This window comes from Elgaria multicarinata, chromosome 7 (genome assembly GCF_023053635.1).
Source record: "Elgaria multicarinata webbii isolate HBS135686 ecotype San Diego chromosome 7, rElgMul1.1.pri, whole genome shotgun sequence".
NCBI lineage: Eukaryota > Metazoa > Chordata > Lepidosauria > Squamata > Anguidae > Elgaria > Elgaria multicarinata.
In genome coordinates, this window is record NC_086177.1 from 108495703 (window position 1) to 108514537 (window position 18835).

Sequence of the window (18835 nt, forward strand, 5' to 3'; positions counted from 1 at the left end):
TATATTTGGAGAACCTGGTGAAATTCCCTCTTCATCACAACAGTTAAAGGTGCAGCAGCTATACTAGAGTGACCAGATTTAAAAGAGGGCAGGGCACCTGCAACTTTAACTGTTGTGATGAAGAGGGAATTTCACCAGGTTCCCCATATATACAAATGACACCTGCAGAAATTATCTTTTCAATACAACTGTTAAAGATACAGGAGCCCGGTCCTCCTTTTCATATGGTCAGCCTAGTTCAACACAACTGGAGGGCGCCAGGTTGGGGAAGCCTAAGAAGAGTCGCCCCTAATATGGTTCGGCCGCTCGGATACTTCCCTAAATGTCAATCAGTCTTTCTCCAAGAAGGCGGGGCTCTTCCAGCGGCCTTTCATTGGCCTCCGACGTCCCCGCCTCTATGGACTTAGAGCAAAAGTGAGTGGTACGCAAACTAAACTTCCGAAAGAAATTAAAAAGCGCCTCTGTCCCTAGAAAAGAGAGAGAGAGAGGAAAGTTTAGAATGACAACTCGTCTAAACTTCCGGTTTCAGTAGACTTGGCCATGGAAAAGAGTGGAGAAACCTCTACCATTCCACCCTAGCTGTGTTCTCCCCAATCCCTTCTCAAAGACAGAACAGAATAAAAACGAAGGATTCAGGCTCCTGCAAACCCAGGTATTGTTTTGGGCGAAAAATCCTCGTGTGTTTGTTTTTTCAAAGTCGACGGAAGGCGAGGCTTTTGCACGCGCTTGAAGGCTGGGTCAGGGCTGCGACTGTCAGGAGGCAATTTAGCTATTTTGACCTTTGAGGGAAACGAAGCAGAATTTTATAAACGCGTTTCTGGGTTTGTTTTTCTCAGCAATTCAGGGCTGCAGTACTAGACTGACTCTCTCGCTCCAGTTTCCGCAATTCATTGGGGGAAACGGACAGGACTGGGGTTGAAATGTGTAAGACACGTGTTTACAACCCTAAACACATACACACACACAACACGCCCAGGTGTTTCCCCCCTACACATTGAATTAGGTCCTGAGTTCTAAAGTGTACCCGGAAGCTGGGTTTCTTTAAAAATTCTTATCTCTGAGCATTGACCACCATCAGCTCTTTGCATAGGGTGGCGGAGCGTAAAAATCAATTTTCGGCCGTACGTGCGGATAGTGTGAACTCTAACTTCCTATCTCTATGTTGGCCTTAGAACTAGAAAGGCGCTCTTTCTCTCTCTCTCTCTCTCTGGTATCACCGTCACTGGGCTTCAGCGCCACTGAGCAACATCGCCGTCACGGATTGGTGCAGAGCTCCTCGGCTCCATGCGTCCCTCGCGTCACCCGGGAGTGTTCCTCACCACGATTGGTTCTCTCGGTTCTCGCGGGATTGCGGATACCGGCTGAGGCCCGCCTCCACCCCATGACGATTGGCCCTCGGACGCCCACGTTCTCCGCCATTGGCGAGGATCCGACTGAGGCGACTCGTGATTGGCTGAGAGTGGGGTTATAAATTCCCGTCGTGCGAGCCAGGCCCTTCTTTTCCATTCTCCTTCAGTGGCGCGTAAGGTGCTGTGTCCTTCATCCGAAGCTAAGGCCGATTCCCAGCCGGCGACTAGCACCGCGCACCGCCCCGACATGGCCTCCGTCTCCGAGCTCGCCTGCATCTACTCCGCCCTCATCCTCCACGACGACGAGGTCACCGTCACGGTGGGTCAGAGCGCGAGGCGGCTCCGCGGTGTGTGTGTGTGGGGGGGGGAGAACAGACACAGCGCATGCGCCGGGCCGGAAAGGCCTCGTGGCTCCGTCTGGGCCGCATTCAAAATGGAGGCAGGGTAGCGGGGCAGGGACCTGGGCGGAGAGGAATGGCCCTGCCGGCTTCTGCAGCGCGGAGCAAGGGAGTCGCCGTGTTCTCAAGCGCGCCCCCCACCCCCAAAAGCCGCTTGCGACCACACCGAGGGAGGCCCGTCGCCTTCCCTCCGCGTACTCTGCAGCGCCGCGCACGAAGGCATCCTCGAACCCAGGGCGCCGTCATCAGCCTGTTTACGACGCTTTGGGGGGTGGGGGTGGAGGAAGGCCTACAAGTCCCAGTATCCCCCAGCCACCCATGCTGCCTGGGGAGTGCTGGGGATGGTAGGACTTGTTCATTTTATTTATTATTGCATTTATATCCCGCCTTTTTTCCTCCAATGAACCCAAGGCGGCGTACATAGTCCTCTTCATTTCTATCCTCACAACAGCCACCCTGTGAGGTAGGCTGGGCTGAGACTCTGTGACTGGCCCAGAGTCACCCAGTGGGTTTCCATGGCTGAGTGGGGACTAGAACCCGGATCTCCTGACTCCCAGTCCAAGGCTTTATCCAACTACACCACACTGGCTTGGTTTTTTCTCGTGCTGGCTGGGGAGTGCTGAGAGTCGTTTAGCCAGGAAAAAAAATAAATCCTACACGTATAGGATTATGCCCTCAGTAATTAAGAACATGCTGCCTGTATTATGGTCGGCCTTATCCAGGCCAGAGAGGAAGCTTTGCCCATCTTCCACGTTGTCTGCCAAGTGGAGGCCTTAGAGGCAAAGAGGAGCTGTTCATTTGAGAAGAAGAACATAAAGAACGGGAGACGCAAAGGCATCACTGGGTTGGTGGCCCTCGATATCGAGGGTCAAGGCTGCTCTCGAGCTGTGTGGCTCTTGTCTTGGGTTCTGTTGCAGCCCTGGTTGTGTCTAAATCAGCCTTTCCCAAGGATGGGATACATGCTGACTGGGGCTGAAAGCACCTTGAGTGCATCAGTTTAGGCACAACTGGACTCCATATTAGAAAGGTGAAAACTTCCTTCTCTCTCCACTTGTTGGCAAAGTGCCTACATGAGCCTAGGCAAAAGCCAAGTCCAGTCCCAGCCTTCTGCTGGAAGAAGCGTTGGGTCCTCATTCCAAGCTGGTGGGGACACTCCTCTCAGCAAATTGCTGTGTGACACTTCAGGTAATGTTGGTTCTTGCAGTGATTTTACTCACCCAGCGCATAAACCAACAAATAATGCCTTAATTCTCATGCGGTGTTTGTAAAGAAAAGAATATACAGAGACTTGTTTGTGAGGTGTTTCACTACTACGATGCATCCTGGGGTGAAAAAACACTAATATTACTAAGAACTAATGCTTTGGGGTGTTGTGAAGTGTTTTCAACCTTCATAACATCTGTTTCTGCAATATTAACTATTCTTGAGGATAGGTTTGCCACTCTGCCCTTGGAGACATTTAAATTTGATGCTGAGGCGTTTTTCTTGTGCTGTCCCAGAACTTGGAGAATTAGCCTTGGGAAATTCCTTCTATGGCTGCTTGCAGCACATGGTAAGGAGGCTGTTTAAGAGGCCTGCTCTGCATTTCCATATGGCAGCGAACTTGCTCTCATTTTTGGCATGTGAATTGACTCTTACGCCTTTCAACACCACAATAGCTTTTAAAATTAGTTCTAAAAAGTTTTTACCTGCAAAATGCCCTTGCTTTTTAAACTCCTGTGATGGATTGGTGGAAGATGGGCAGAGCACTGGGTCCACCTGCTTTTCTTATAGTAAAAATCAGGCAAGTAAAATGTTTGCAAGCTAGAAATAAGTGATCTCTGTCAGCCTGGCCAATTTCTATGCTGGATGTTACTTACTGTGGATTCCTGTTCTCCTGGAGTACATTCCTAGAAGAAAGGACCTTTGCACGGCCCAACGTACAAACCAAGTGGGCTGATAGTGGCAACATAGCTTACTCAAAGTGCACCACCTCAAGATGGTTGCCCATCCCTCTCCTGTTGGTCACTCAGTACGTTTAAAGCAGCCCATTTCTAGGTTGACCTGGCTTGTTTGTGCAGTAGGGAGAAAGCGAAGAAGGAAAGACAGTGCCCTTCTTTTCACATCAGCCCACACACTTGCCTGCATAGATGTTCTGCACCTGCTCGTTCAGGAAAGTACATTGAGTAAGTTGTACTGAGTGATGCCTGATTTAATGCCTGAAGTGAATTTACATGCACTTTGCGGGGAGAGGTGAGATATGATGCAGGATTAATTTAATAGCATTCATTTATTTTTGTTTAGGAGGACAAAATCAATGCTCTTATCAAAGCAGCTGGAGTTAACGTCGAACCTTTCTGGCCTGGTCTGTTTGCAAAGGTAAGATCGATGAGTTTAATGCCATCCAGTGGAAATCTAGTGCAAGACATTAATGTAAAGATCTACATTACAATATTCCAGAGTTTTGAGGATGCCTTGTGAAAGGGGGTTGGCAGACTTCTTATAGCAGCGAGATGGATGGATTGCTACTAGGTCATGAGGGTTAAATATCAGGCAGCTGGTGAGTACTCTAGAGGTTTAGGGTGTTTTTGTTTTGTTTTTAAATGAAAATATTAGTTTCTGTTGGAGGTGGGCAACTTATGGCACAGCCAACATGCTAACCAGCACAGCCAACGGCGAGGGTTCATAGGAGTTATAGACTAAAACATCTGGGGGCCACAAGTCATCCTCCCTGGTTTAAGTAAACATTTGTAAGGATGGACCACAATTTATACTATACAATTTAAAAGCCTTCAAACAGAACTTGAGTGTGCGTGTCTAGCAAGCATGGGAACGTTCTGTAGATAGCATTGCTAATTCTTCTTCTAGAACTAAGTATTGTAGGAATGTTTCGTGGTGTCTTAAGATTTTTTATTGTACAACAATGTGTAGTTCTCAAATACTTATGCTAAAACCTTTCTACTCTTGTTCCATGTGACTAGGCTTTAGCCAACATTGATATCGGAAGTCTCATCTGTAACGTAGGAGTTGGTGGTGGCGCTCCAGCTGCTTCAGCCCCTGCTGGTGGAGGGGCAACGGCTGGTGGTGCTGCTCCTGGTGAGTGAACCTTTTTATTACTATTATGGGGTGGCCCTGGATGCATGGAATTTTCTTCCCAGAAAGCAAATGTTAAACCTTTTGTCCAGCTGTGCTGTGGGGTGTCTGTTGCTGTTGGTCTATTTTACCTAATAGTTTATTCCGTTATATTTAGTTTCTGAAATTAGCTGTGATTGTAAAGGCACCTATCATAGTTGTGTAATTGTATATTTAAGCATCTTAAAAGGCTTTTAACGTTTTAGTGTGAGATTGAGTTTGCCATAATCGCTAATCAATATTAATTATTTTGCAGCTGAGGAGAAGAAAGAGGAAGAAAAGAAAGAAGAGTCGGAAGAATCTGATGACGACATGGGCTTTGGTCTCTTTGACTAAGTTAATTTTTTGTACTCTTTGTAATAAAGATACAAGCTTATGTAAATTAAATCTGGATTGCCTTTGAAACTGTTCTAAAAATTTGGCCACATACACTTAAAACCATAAACCATTCTTTAATCTGTCACTACTAAGATTAGGAATATATCCATGACGGACCTAAAATCTGTCTAGGGCACCAGGAACTCATGAATTCTGTGCTGGATGCTCATTCCTGCAGTTACGCTCAGTTTTAGAGGGACCTTTCAAACAGTGTGACAGTAGGCAAAGCTGTTCCTTGTGTGTGAGAAAGGCCAGTTTGGGGCAAGTAAACCTTGGCAACAACAAAACCCACTACGTTTTTCACGTATTGCAGGATATTTTCATTAATAAGTGGCACTTAAGTAGGGCCTAGTGTCTCCAGGGGTGTTACCTAATCATTCAAATACATTCTTCCTAGTGGAGAAATACAAACGCAAACCCTTCCTGTAGGGAGAGACAAGGTGCAACTTACTGTGCCTGAAAACTAGCTGATAGTTACAAAGCTGAAGCTTGTCAAATAGTGTCTTCCCCCATCAAGCTGGCTTTGCTTTCCCTCATTTCATTACATACTTCTAGTAGTGTTCCTGAAAATCTATACTTGTTAAACCTTACAGAGGCGTAGGATTGTAACCGTACACCTACAATATATAAAGGAAGGTGTATCCTTCCTCTTTTAGGAAGGATGTTCAAGTCAACATCCTGCTATCAGTGTTTATCAATCTAAAGCAGTCTTCAATCTGGTGCTATCTGAATGTCTTTGAACTGCAACTGGTAGGATTCCTGGCCATGCTGGCTGAAACCCAAAAGATGAGGGTAGCAGGTTGTGGGAGGCTGACCTAAAGCTGATCATCATATAGAGAGATCAGTAAGAAGATAAGAGCCCTGCTTGATCAGACCAAGGGTCCATCTAATTAGCATGCTGTTCATACTGGCCAACCAGGGAACCACAAGCACCCTCCCACCCATGTTCCCCAACAACTGGTGTACATAGGCATACTGCTTCTGATACTGGAGGTAGCACATAGCCATGAATACTTATGCAAAATCCCCCAAACTATCAGATCTGGAAGCTACATAATAAAAGATGCCTGTGCTTTTACTATTATTAACTTCAGCACTGGAGAGAGCCTGGGCTAGGTTTCAAACCTACACCACCTTTGTACAGACCAGACACACCATTTTTTTAAAAACAAAACACAACAGCCAAGTTTAAATGGCTAGAGGTTGAATTCTCCCCCAGAAAAGGGTGTGTGTGTGCATACACAGTATTCTTTGGAAAGTTGCATTCTTCTAATAGGTGAGTTAACAACTCAAGCAGGTTTAAAATATTCATCATGGCTTTAATCTTTATAAATTATATAAAAACGGGGAACATGTATGGTTACAGAACTTTCTTCTAAATGCAGCTTTTGAGGTGCTCTGGTACAAAGCAGCTTTGTTTTTCACTTCCGAGGAAAACGACTGCTACAAAAATCCAGCGCGTTATTCTGGTGAAAAAGACAAGTTCTGTTGTGGTCTACAACTACTTTCTGCTCCAATGGTTCACACACGTCTACAGAAAGGGGGAGGGAAACATGAAGAGGACTTTAGTTTGTTTTGAAATGAGACATTTTTGAAAATATAGCTTTTTAATCTTTTCTCTGTAAATTGTGATTAGCATTTTGCGGCATTAAGTGTCCTAATAAAAAAAAGTATTCCAGTCTGGACAGTTCCCATATTGTGAACAAGAATTCTCAGCCCTGAGAGGTTTCCCAGAATTCTTCACAACATCTCAGTCCTGCAGTTGGGATAGTTCGTTTGCCAGGAGTCTCTCCACCTTGAAGAGATCCACATTCCACGTGATGTGAAACATTTCAAATAGGGTTCCACTGGGAAGGATTCTGTACAGATAGAGTTCCATGAAAATCACTTGTGTTTTCAATCTCAGACCTTTCTTGGCATTGTTGACTATTTTTTTTTTTAAAAAAAAATGCTTGAAGATAGAAAAGAATCAACAGCTGTCGTTTTGTTAAGCAGGATGCGAATTGCAGGACCAAATGTGGTCAATTCTCATTTCTGCTGGAAGGCGAACAGTTGCCTTATCAAGTGAGCGATACTCTCCGAACTGTACAATGCAAACTCCATCCAATCTGCATCTAGTGGGGCCTGGACTGCCCAATAGATTTTAGCCTGGCCTGGTCAATGACATCCAACAGGTTTTTGGCATCCACGGCCAGAGCGTGAGCTGCTGTGAGCATCTGCTTTTTGTATTCTTGCTGCAGGCTAGTCATAACATATTGCTGAGCCAGCTTCATCTTGTTAATCAGTTCGGCGAGGTCAGAGTTCAAGAGTTTCTGAGCCATTTCAATCTGCAAGAGAGAAAAGAGTCAGATGGCACAAAGCAGCCAGCCACAAGAAAGGCAATCAAACAGCACATTCAATTGGTCAAGGTGGTGATGGGAAAGCCACACACCCCGCCCCCCAGTAAGGGAAGTTTTACAACAGAAACAACCAGTGATTTTGTTCCAGTGTTATTACCATCGCTGTGTAGCTAGTTAAGCACACAGGGAAACAAGATGATGTACAGACAACCTTGAGCTGCAAGAAAGAATGCTTCAACAAAGAGGCCTGCTGTCATAGAATCATAGAATAGCAGAGTTGGAAGGGGCCTGCAAGGCTCAATGCAGGAATCCACCCTAAAGCATCCCTGTCAGATGGTTGTCCAGCTGCCTCTTGAAGGCCTCTAGTGTGGGAGAGCCCACAACCTCCCCAGGCAACTGATTCTATTGCCGTACTGCTCTAACAGTAAGTTTTTCCTGATGTACGGCTGGAATCTGGCTTCCTTTAACTTGAGCCTGTTATGCTTTACATCTGGAACGCATGCATTTCAAAATGATGAAACAGCGCAAGGTACTTGCATGCTAGTATATGCTCGCTCTCCCCTAGATCACAGATTATTTCCTAAGAACTTTAAACCAACCTTTTATTGATAGAGTAAGGATCCTTTTGCTGCTCTAAAGATTAAAGTGGTGATTCTAATCACCACATGGGCTACTTCACTCCAAAAGACATTGAGTAACAGGATAAATATGGATGGATAGGGATCTACCTTTTGTGATGAGGGTGACTCGAGCATGTCGGGGGGTTAACCGTCCCACATTAAAGGGATCTTGACAATGACCAGATTCGCAAGATCACAGCGGCGGGGTGGGTGAGAGATAAGCAACAGTGACTTATTTCCCTCCTCCCCCCCACTGCATGCTGGTGGGATTCACATAATTACCCTCAACAGCATGGCTTGTGTCATGTGAACCTAGTCGGGGTGGCTTGTTATTTATTGGTGACATCTGTATACTGCTGAATATAATAACATCCCTCAGCGGCCCACAATAAATATTAAAATTATCTTAAAAGTCACTGGCTTTATATAAAAAGGAAGGCAGTCTGCTAGGTATCCTGGTCCAAAGTTGTTCAGAGCTTTATATGCAATAACATAACCTTGTACATGGCTTGATAGCGAATAGGCAGCCAGTGCAATTCTTTTTACAGAGGTGCTGTGTTGCTGTGGGCAATGAGTCACTCTGAACCCTTGGGCTGTTGTAGGATTCTCAGTGGCTTGTTACCCACAGCAGTGAGCCACCCTGGCCAGGGTCACATGACACAACACGCTGTGTTGCTGAGGGTAATTTGAAAATCCCCTCCTCGGCATGCATGGCGGCAGAAATAAGCTTATTTCCCCTCTGATCATGCAAACTCTGCCAATGTGTCCTAGAAGATTATGTTCAGCCAACAAAAGTCAGTAGTATCTATTATAAACTCCCCTCTGTCATTAATTCTATGTTGCTTACATTTTGTGAAGAACTGCTGGGCATTTTATGAGAAGGTTGCCTTTGTACTTTTACTCAAACTTAGTCAAATCAATGAGTTTAGAATTTGGACAACCTGCTTAATCCCAAGAATAACTTTCCAGAAAGTAGGATGTATACCACTACCAACTATCAAAAACATGGCCTATACCAGGATGTACATTTGTTTCTAGGGCCAGACCAACTGGCTCTACTAACATCCAACTCTAAGACAATGTAGAATCTACACACTGGGAGAACAGGACTGTGCCCACCCTCCCGCCCACCCCATGTCCACATGTTGGATGTATTGTGTAAATATAACTACTTATAAACAATCATACACGATCAATACCTAATGAGGAGGGGTCTTGTGGTGCAGATGTTTAGAAAAAGTGATGGAGCTGCTAAAATACTCCACAGTTTCCTTGCAGTGATTTGTATAAATGCAGGCCATGCCTTTGGAGTTCACCAATACAGGGGGGCACATATTCTATTTCCTGTGCTTGTGTAAACCACTGCTGGGACTCTTGGTCTGATCCAGCATGACGCTTCTTATTTTATGTTCTTAAGGTCATATATGTGTACATTGTTGGTGCTATATAAATATAATAATAATAACAATAATAATAATAATATGAATTCCACAAAAATCCAGGTTTTTGTGCACCTCTGGTGTCAGGCTCCACTGCATGGCCATGGCAACACACCCCATGTTGAGTTAACTGTGGATAGTACATGAGAAGAAACTAAAACCTTGTTGGCTTTAGAATTGTTACCCCAAGAGTTGAGAATCAGTTCACTAGTCAGCAGGAATTATGGTGTTAAAAAAATCAACTCCTACCTCTCTATGAGTGCTTGTTGGGAGTATTGGGATGGTCTCATCTACTGTCGCTAGTAATGTCCGTAGTGCCAAACCAACCTCCTAGTGAAAGACAATCAAAGCAGGATTAATTTGTATTAGACTGAGCACCACAGAAGCATGAGCTTGGAGAATATTTTGGATTAAGTTTTTTTAAAAACCTTCCTGCCTGTTCTGAATGCTCTGTTACCAACCCTTAGCCTCCAGTCCCCAAAATCAATTTTACTGCTGAGCTGAAAGAAAGCAAAGTCAAGTTCAATATTTGAGGATTTTGAAATATCATCCTTCAATGTCTGGATTCCTTTTAGGTTTACAGAGAAGCTGTAAGTAGTGCCACTTACCCCAACAGATGTGTGACACGCTGGCTGCAGTCACATGACATTACATCCCAGGTGTTTTTTTAAACCTCTGGGTTGGCATGAACGAACAGGAGTGAGCTGGTTCCTTTCTGGCAGGTAGCTTGATCTCTCCCACTGCAAACAGCCTAAACAACCAGAGACACTTTGTCCCTGCGTGGTTTAAAATCACATCTGAACCCAGAACTCTGGTTTGGGGCAGGGACAACCTGTGCTGCTTACCCCTGCTCCCGCCCACCCTTTGCCCACAATCCAGAGTACCAGGTTTGGATGCCACAATAGACATTCCACTGACGAAGTGTTCCTGTGTCGCTTAGCTGCATTGGAAGTGATCAGACTGCTGGGACGGACCCAGTATGCTGGGTCGCTCCCGCTTGTCCACGACAACCCAGGGTTTAAACAAAATAGGAGAAGTCATGCAGTCCTGTGTGCATTCCTTTATGGAAAGAGTATTCAAAAACTTGGAACTACACACAGTGGCCCTATACTGGTTCACCTGGAATTCTCAAAATCAGTGTTGGAACTTTCTGCAGTAACTATGGCCCAACTCACTTTAAGAAATGTTTAAATGGGAAGGAGCCATCTGCCTCTGACATATCCCACACTACTGTTACAGTCAAAGGAAAGCAACTCCCACACTGCTGAGGAGATGGGTGAACTGGGCTTTGGCTGATGCAAGCTAATGATGATCAGCATAATCTTACACATGTTTACTTGGAAGCAAGTTCCTCTGTACAATGGTATTTACTCCCAGGCAAATTGTGAGAGAAGAGACCAAGCTACAAATCAGGAAGAACCAACCCTTCTAGATATCCAGTCTCACTGTCTCCATCCACAAAGTGAACTTACAATACTAACCTACCTTAAAGGGTTGTTGTAAAGGTTACAGAAACACAGTATACACAAACTGCTTCCTTTGAAGATTTAAGAGCAATATACATACACACACACACACACACACACAGAACAAACTAACACAAAGGAATTGCAAATGCTATGCAGCTTGAGCATGATGCACACGGGCTTGTGCACGTGCACACTCACACACATCCCTTCACATGTAGCAGATCTGCACAGTTTGACATTTTTCTCCTGGAACTATTATAGGTGCTGGTCACAATCAGCGTTAAGGCCCAGCTGTGGAAAAGGTTCCCCTCCTACCTTCACCATGGGGACGTACTCTTCTGGTGGTGCCGGCTGGATTTTGCTGGACATCTCTATGACCGCTTTCACAAGGCCCGTGACATTCTCATACACCTTGTCGTTGGAACGATCTAAGTTGGCTGTCGGGGGAGGGCTGATCTCTTGCGGCTGAATCTGGAAGAAATGAATGGCTTATTCCCCCATTCTTCCCCACCAGATGGCACTCATCTACTCTGTAAGAGGTTTTAGCTTCGAGAGGCCTCCTGCCTTCGGAGCACAAAGGGCACACACATGGCCCGTCTGATAGGAGCCTCAGAAGGACTTACAGGATTCAGTGGCAAAGACAATGGATTAACAAAGCGGAACCAAAAATTAAAATTGGAGAGGAGACTAAGTTAGAAAACTTACCCCACCTTAGAATCTCTTTCTCTGAAATTCTACAGAATAGCCTTAAATATTTGGATGGCGCTAAAAGGGGGTTGGATAAAGTCCTGGAGGAGAAGGCTGTCAATGGCCACTTGTCCTGATGGTTATGTGCTCCCCTTCCAGTACCAGAGGCAATAAGACTATATACACCAGTTGCTGGGGAACATAGAATGCTGTTGCACCATGTCCTGCTTGTGGGTCCCTGGTCGACAATTGGTTGGCCAGTGTGTGAACATAGTGCTGGACTAGATGGACCCTTGGTCTGATCCCCATTGATTTCAACAGGAAACAAGTTCAACTTAAGTAGTCTGGATCCAACCCAATGCATCTGTGAAAATCTATTTTATTTCATTTATTATTTATTTTATTTTTTACATTTTTATAGCACCCAATAGCTGAAGCTCTTTGGGCGGTTCACAAAATGGACTGGTGGCATGCAAGATGCCAGTGTACAGGCTAATATTCTCAACTCTTGAACAATATGACCAGACTTAAGTACCTTTCAACATCATTCTGACTTTCCTGTATGTACTGAGTACATGGGATTCCATACTGCTAATCCCAAACTCCTGGCACTAACTCTGAAATGCAAAGAGACATGGTGGCCCTACACTTGTAAGGATAACAGCGTTTTCTGAAAAACTGGATGCTTACGTTTAGCGTCACCCCTTTGTCTGTGCAACTGTTACAGATACAACAAATCAACCACTGTTGGCTGTTCTGAAATACTTGAGGATTCTTTGTTAATACAACAAAGAGGTTAATTTAAAAATTATTTTACATTACTTTATCCATAGTTAATTCAAATGGACTATACCAGATCTACCTTTAACTTGAGCCAGTTTCCTTACCGAAATGTGATAAAATTCATAGCATCATAGCATTCATAAAGGGAATTTGCCTTCGCTTTTGTAACACCCAGGGCCATCCTACGCTGCGTAGGACGGAAGAAGACAGCTGAGAGGCGGTGAAGGCAACATGACAAATGGACTGAGAGTGTGTGAGGTGCATAGAATGCGGGTGCTCTCCCACTGAAACCAACCTTTGAAGTAACATTTAATTAATTGATTGATTTAAAACATTTCTTAGCCTCCTTCCAGGGCAAAAGCCCTCCCAAAGCAGCTTACAATCATACAGCGTTTCCCCCCCCCCCCCATCCAAGGGCAGACCATGCCCTGTGGTGTGCCAGTCAGTCGCTTTGGGAGGAAAGGGTCACCCCCACTGAGGACCAACGCTTTCCTAAGACTCCTAGTTCAGTCTAGGAAGAGCATATTATCTGAAGGCTGGTGGTGAATCCCTTTCAGCATTTCCCTCTTCAAACCCCTCAGCAGCAAGGCTTCGAGAGCCGCTGCCAGGCAACCAGAAAGTCTTAGGCAAGATGGAGGTGGGCAATGTCAGGTGGTCCGAGGCCATTTAAGAAATGGCATTTGGAAGTGCTACAGAGTGCCCCAAAGGTCAAATTTTACTTGAAACAGGCTAATTTTGACCCTTTGGGCACTCCATAGCTTTTATGGATGCCATTCCCCCCCCCAACCCCCCCTACTATCTCCCACTCCCCCATTTCGGGAGTAGTGCAGGCCATGAGCACTTGCAAGCCACATGCGTGCAACATGTGGACTAGATGGGCAAACAGCCTGGTGGTTTTAATGCGCAAGGCAGCTTCATACATTGTTCATGCCTTAAGTGAGGGTTTGGTCAGTTGCAGAAATGAAAAGATGTGCACCTTCAGGGAGCTGAAGAATGGCTTCAGATATTTACTGCGGGAGGAGCAGGCGCAAGCCTTGTTAAGGCACCCAAGAGAGGCCCGAAGCGCTATGAGCAGTGTTTGAGCTCACGTTATGAGGTCCATGTGTTTGTAGCACAGCAGCAAAACCGAAGGCTGTTATGCTACAGTCACTGGATCGCCGCTCTGTCGTGGCATCTCGCACTTGCAGGGAACAAGGCAACTTGCGGACGGTTCCCTGTGATGGGGGGATGTTGTGCCACACAGCTCTTGGGCACCCTTCCCCAGATGCGACAGCAGGAGGTGGACGTAGCTGTCGCAAGAGGGCTGATGACACCTGCACGGGACGGAGGGAGAGAGCGGGTGAGGAAGGGGCCGGCTCGCTTGCCCCTTTGCGTCTTCCGGCAAGAAGACGACCAGCTCCCCGCTCTTGCTGTTGGGAAAGGAAGTGCCTCAGAGCTGCTGCTGCTGCTGCAACCTCCTCCCATTCTCTAGGAACTGTGTGGTGCTACGCTTCTCAGCAGGTGGATGAAACGGCAGCCACAGAGCAGCCAGCTGGATGCCTGGGACATACCAGGAATTGGGTGAGCTCCATACCAGGACTGGATGAGCTGCATACAAACACTAAAGAGAGCATGCAAAGTCCATTCACAGCCCTCCTTTGAGCCTCCCTTGGATGCGCAGACGTCTTGGCCCTTACTGTGCCTCTGTTAAAATGTCCACAGCTGCTCCAAGGACTCGCAAGTCCCTACCCCGGGGAGTCAGCTGCTGTGGCATGAATCACACGACAACCCTCCGTTCCTCCTCCCTGCCCTGCTATGAAGAGAAGCACATTGGTTTCTAAGGGCCCAGAGCTGGAGCTTGTTCCTGATCGTTTGAGGCCAGGATTGATTTCAGCTGCAACAGGAGCACATGCAAAAGCATTTGTGAAAAGCGAGACGGCACTCGTACGGTCTGTCACTCACGCAGCCACACACGCACGTCCAGAGTGCTTACCCGCCATGGCTAGTGTCGAGCAGAGTTTGAAGGGTGGTTAAAGAAATTTACCAGAAGGAAAGGAAAAAGAGAAAACAAAAACACAATGTTAATACAACGCAGCAAGGCAGGGAGGGAAAAAATCCAAAATATGAGCAAGAGAGACCTGTTAAAAAGCCCCTCCCTTGAAAGCGCAACCAGGCCCACTTTGGCTCAGACCTCTTAGCTGTTCCCCCACCCCCCGCCTTTTGCAGAAATGGGCAATCCGTACTCGGTCCCTGGAAGGAAAGGGTATCTTCCATGCACCCCTGAGAAGAGAGCATGCAGACAGCAGCAGGGGCAAACCAGCCCAGCAAGAAGCAAAGGAATTAACAGCATTAAAAGGGCTCTCTGGAACGTGGAAATAGCAGAAGAGCCTCAGGCGCCAAATTCTCCGCGCAAGAGCTGAAGCAGAGGAATGTTTCAGTCTTTCTTGAACTTATGTTTACTGGGTGGTGGTGGGGATGTGCAGTAGAAGGAATTATTTAGTCATCTAATGGACCTGCTCCTGTTTATAAAGATCTTTGGTCAAGTCCTTAACCAAACGTTGTCCTGAAGGATGGTTTGGAGCCCAATTACGAACAACCCACTCGATTCCTGTGCTGAAATTCCAGAGCCCTGGCATACGAGACCTCATCTGCCTCGCTGGGATGCTCAATTTTTTATGTTTCTCTGCCATTTCTGAAGCCAATACCAACACTACTCCACCACAAACTAAAGAGCCAGGGTTATCTGTGCAATGCTTGGCCGATTTCCCCTTGGCAAATAACTTGTGTAGTTAAAAATAAAATTGAAAAAAAAAATGCCTCCAGCTCCATATTCTTCCAGATTAAGAAGCTCAAGCCTTGTAATTTCTATTTGTGTTTGCAGAAAAGGTTCTGCATTCGGACTAGTACTGATTGCTTTCGAATGACCTAAATATCTCAGGAAAAGCTTCTGTTCAGCTTGGCAGGTTCCAACACAGCCACGTTATATTAAAACACAAGGTTCTGCGGCTTCCTGAGGGAGGGCCAGGAAAATCCACAGCGAGGGACAACGACACACGATTCCACCTCCTCCCAAAGGAGCCAGCAGAGCTGAGAAAGCAGAACCTGGGAATCGCGTTGCACCCTTTCCCCTATTCCGACTTCAGGAGGGGAATGTCCTCTTTCCCCTCATCCATGCCCACCCATCCCTTGAAATGCTTATACAGGAATTGTGGATCAAAACCCAGAGATTAGCAAACCATCCTGAAAAACAAAACAAACATTTCTGAGGCTTGGCAGCTTGAAAGATTCTGGCACTGTTCATAACAAAACACCCTTCCTGTAACCCACCCATTGCGTCCACTTACGCTAGCTTCTAAGCACCAAGACAACCTCATGACATTTAGAGAGGGGCAGGGGAGAGACGGGCAGTGCATCCATTTTTGCCTGACCTCTTGCCATGGAGGGCTTGATTGTGAATTCCACAGATGGGAATAAACTGGGCCTCCAAGTCCTCCCCCCGGAGCTCCAAAATAGATTTTGCTTAATGAGAATCTCCGTTTTCATCATCAAATCAGAACAGAACTCTTGGGAAAGGGGAGGGTATTCTATTCAGAAACTTCTTTTCCTGAGAAAATAAACTTGGAAAAATCAATCTGACTGACCTTGAAATATATTAGTGCGCCTCTTGCTGGAGCTGACCGTTAGTCAATCGTAGCGGCTGGCCTGATGCCCGCGGGAAGTTCACAAGCAGCGACCTTACGCCGCTCGCCTCCGGCAGCTGGTAAGCAGCAGAGGTACAATGCCTCTGGATACAGAGGCCACATTTAGTTCTCCTGGATGAGCTTTCCCCAACCTGGTGCCCTCCAGATGTGTTGCACAACAACTCCCAGTATCCTCCAGGCAGCAGGCTTGGAAGAATGGACGCTGCAGTCCAACACACCTGGAGGATAACAGACCCGGCCTCCAAGAAGCCGTCTAATCCATTTTAAAGAGAGATTTAGGTTACAACCTAAATCATATTTAGGTTAGGTTGTAACCTAAATTCATATTTTGACAGAAAAAAAAGTTCTACAATTCCCAGCATGATGGCTGGGGCATGCTAGGAGTTGTAGGACTTTTTTGTGTCTAACCATGCATAGGATTGCGCCCTTAAAGAATCAATTATATTGTCCATAGCTTTGTTGTAGTCTATGCATGGTTTATTTATGGCCCATCTCCCTCCTTTTTCCACTTAGCAAGTTGTCTCAAGCAACTACACAGATGTACACTGACTACACTATTTGGGCGGTGGTGGGCAGCTAAGAGGCGCTTAACTATATCTTATGTATCTTAACTATGCACATTTAATAGAACCCAATGTAAAAGTCAACCAGTCCATGCTAATATCTGCCATAAATCGAGAAAAAAGGGCACATTTTCTGTGGCTGTACCCTGTGCTAGGAGCATTCGCCAAGGATAAAGTACATTTTTCAGAACCACAGTTCATTTGATCTGGATTTAAAAGGTCATGTTTAAGCCAAAACTGACAATCTAGTGGAATTGCATTTTAAGCTGTTTCAGGAAGAAGAAGAAGAAGAAGAAGAAGAAGAAGAAGAAGAAGAAGAAGAAGAAGAAGAAGAAGAAGAAGAAGAAGAAGAAGAAGAAGAAGAAGAAGAAGAAGAAGAAGAAGACGACTTGTATCTATCCTCCGCTTTTGTGATAAAACGATCGCAGCAAATCACCCTATGGAGGTACATAGCAACCCTCAGTTGGGGCAGTGGTGAAATAAAGCCTTCATGTCACAAAACTGTTCTGCAGTAGTGGAAAGAGAAGAGCATCAGGAACAGTCCATGGAGAAGTGGAAATGTGACCCCCTTTGGCCACTCCCAGTGAAAACTATCCCTGCTGGGAACAGACCCAGAGTCTTCAACATTAGAGCAAGTTCACATCCAATTTGTGCCTTAGCTGTCAGGCACTTGAAAACAAAAGCAAGCCAGTAGAGCCTGGAGATTTTAAAAGTGGATTCCACATACTTTCAGCCTTTGCTCCAAAGGCCAGGATCCAAAGAGCCACACAGCTACTCCCGCACCACCCAAGGGGACATGGGGGTTGTGTTTCTCAAACAGTAGCTTTCCACAGTGCAGAGCAAACCACTTTTGAAGCTGAGAAGACTTCCCAAAATCACTTGTGGTATGGCACAGGGGCTTGCTGTCAAGAAAAAAAAAAAGCCAAACCCCCCTGGGCATGTCAAGCCCTCGTATAAATGCTCAAAGCGGCTCCTGGGATCTTGGCTATAGGCCTTTTGCACATGTGAGGTCCAGTTTAGCACACTAGCTCAGCAATCCCATTCGAAGTAAGGAATTTGTGGGGAGGGGTGTTCCTCCTTTAACGCAGGAGTTCATACTATTAGAATGGCACTTCCAAAGGCCAAGAAATTAAAAACTCAAGAGTTTTCTTAAGTGCAGTTAAGATAAAAAGTCAGGCAGCACAACTGGCACTGTTCATTTTCAGTCCCAAGATATCACAGAAAAGCCAATAGCCGGGACAGCAAGACTCTGCAGCCATGCTGAAAATCTCACAAAAGGGAAATTTTGGGAAGAAGGGAACGAATCCCCTGCATTAAAGAGCTAATGCAAGAAATAGCATGTAATGCAAAGGACCTAAATATAATTGTTTTATATGGTGGTGGAAAATTCCACGCTCAAGCGAAGTCGGGGGTGAAGAGCAGGAGACCCAAGCAACATGTTTGCTTCTACCCCTGAGAAACCAAGCGCATTTTAGAAGCTTTATGGCCTATAACACCACTCATCAATGGCAGATGGCATCCTGATTCATGGCAGATCCGCGCCATTCAGCAACACTAAATCACATGCTGTAAGGATTAGAACTACAGGAGAAGCCAACTTGGGGCACTGAGGCAATGCATGGATACTATGGGGGGGGGGGCGTGTGTTCTTAGTTTTTCCAGTGGTGACTTAAGCAGGCTGTGTGTGGCACATGGACCACAGGATTCTAGCCCCTACTTGGCAGCATCAAACTGAATGACTCACCTCTCAGTTAACGAGGCATTTTATTGGCACCAAACTCCTTGAAAAATCTGACGCAGAGCACATACTGGCTACTCTATAATCAACCAAACCATTGCTAATGGAAATTGAACTGTCCACATTCCACCCAAAAACGTATCTCTGAGAAGATTGGAGGACAACGCGAGGGATAACTTCCTTTGTAATGTGTAAGAGCTAAGTCATTCCCTAGCAATGGCATTTACATTGGAAGCAGATGATCCATTACTACATGGATCCCAAACTTCATAGAATAGCAG

General features: G+C 45.8%; 2 protein-coding genes across 7 annotated transcripts in view; one reads left to right on the top strand and one right to left on the bottom strand.

The window, feature by feature from the left end:
* Window positions 1-1486: 1486 nt before the first annotated feature.
* Window positions 1487-5245, top strand: RPLP1 (ribosomal protein lateral stalk subunit P1). Its single transcript, XM_063131190.1, has 4 exons — window positions 1487-1668; window positions 4031-4105; window positions 4708-4822; window positions 5115-5245. Exons 1-4 carry the CDS (start codon window positions 1597-1599, stop codon window positions 5192-5194), a joined length of 342 nt encoding a protein of 113 aa, XP_062987260.1. The 5' UTR covers window positions 1487-1596; the 3' UTR covers window positions 5195-5245.
* A 1289-nt stretch (window positions 5246-6534) lies between these two features.
* PTK2 (protein tyrosine kinase 2) overlaps window positions 6535-18835 on the bottom strand; it is a 192144-nt gene continuing 179843 nt past the window's right edge. For all 6 annotated transcript variants that reach the window (XM_063131177.1, XM_063131182.1, XM_063131181.1 and 3 more), the window contains 3 exons: window positions 11419-11574; window positions 9884-9964; window positions 6535-7563 (listed from right to left, as the gene is read on the bottom strand). In XM_063131177.1, coding sequence (XP_062987247.1) covers window positions 7351-7563; window positions 9884-9964; window positions 11419-11574 — 450 coding nt within the window. In that variant the 3' untranslated portion in view covers window positions 6535-7350. The remainder of the gene's footprint in view (window positions 7564-9883; window positions 9965-11418; window positions 11575-18835) is intronic.

Bases quoted from the DNA above. Each gene is read 5' to 3' on its own strand.
- RPLP1 (XM_063131190.1), top strand. From the start codon at position 1,597: ATGGCCTCCGTCTCCGAGCTCGCCTGCATCTACTCCGCCCTCATCCTC. The intron at 4,106-4,707 runs GTAAGATCGATG...CCATGTGACTAG, and splicing joins GGCCTGGTCTGTTTGCAAAG to GCTTTAGCCAACATTGATAT. The intron at 4,823-5,114 runs GTGAGTGAACCT...ATTATTTTGCAG, and splicing joins GGCTGGTGGTGCTGCTCCTG to CTGAGGAGAAGAAAGAGGAA.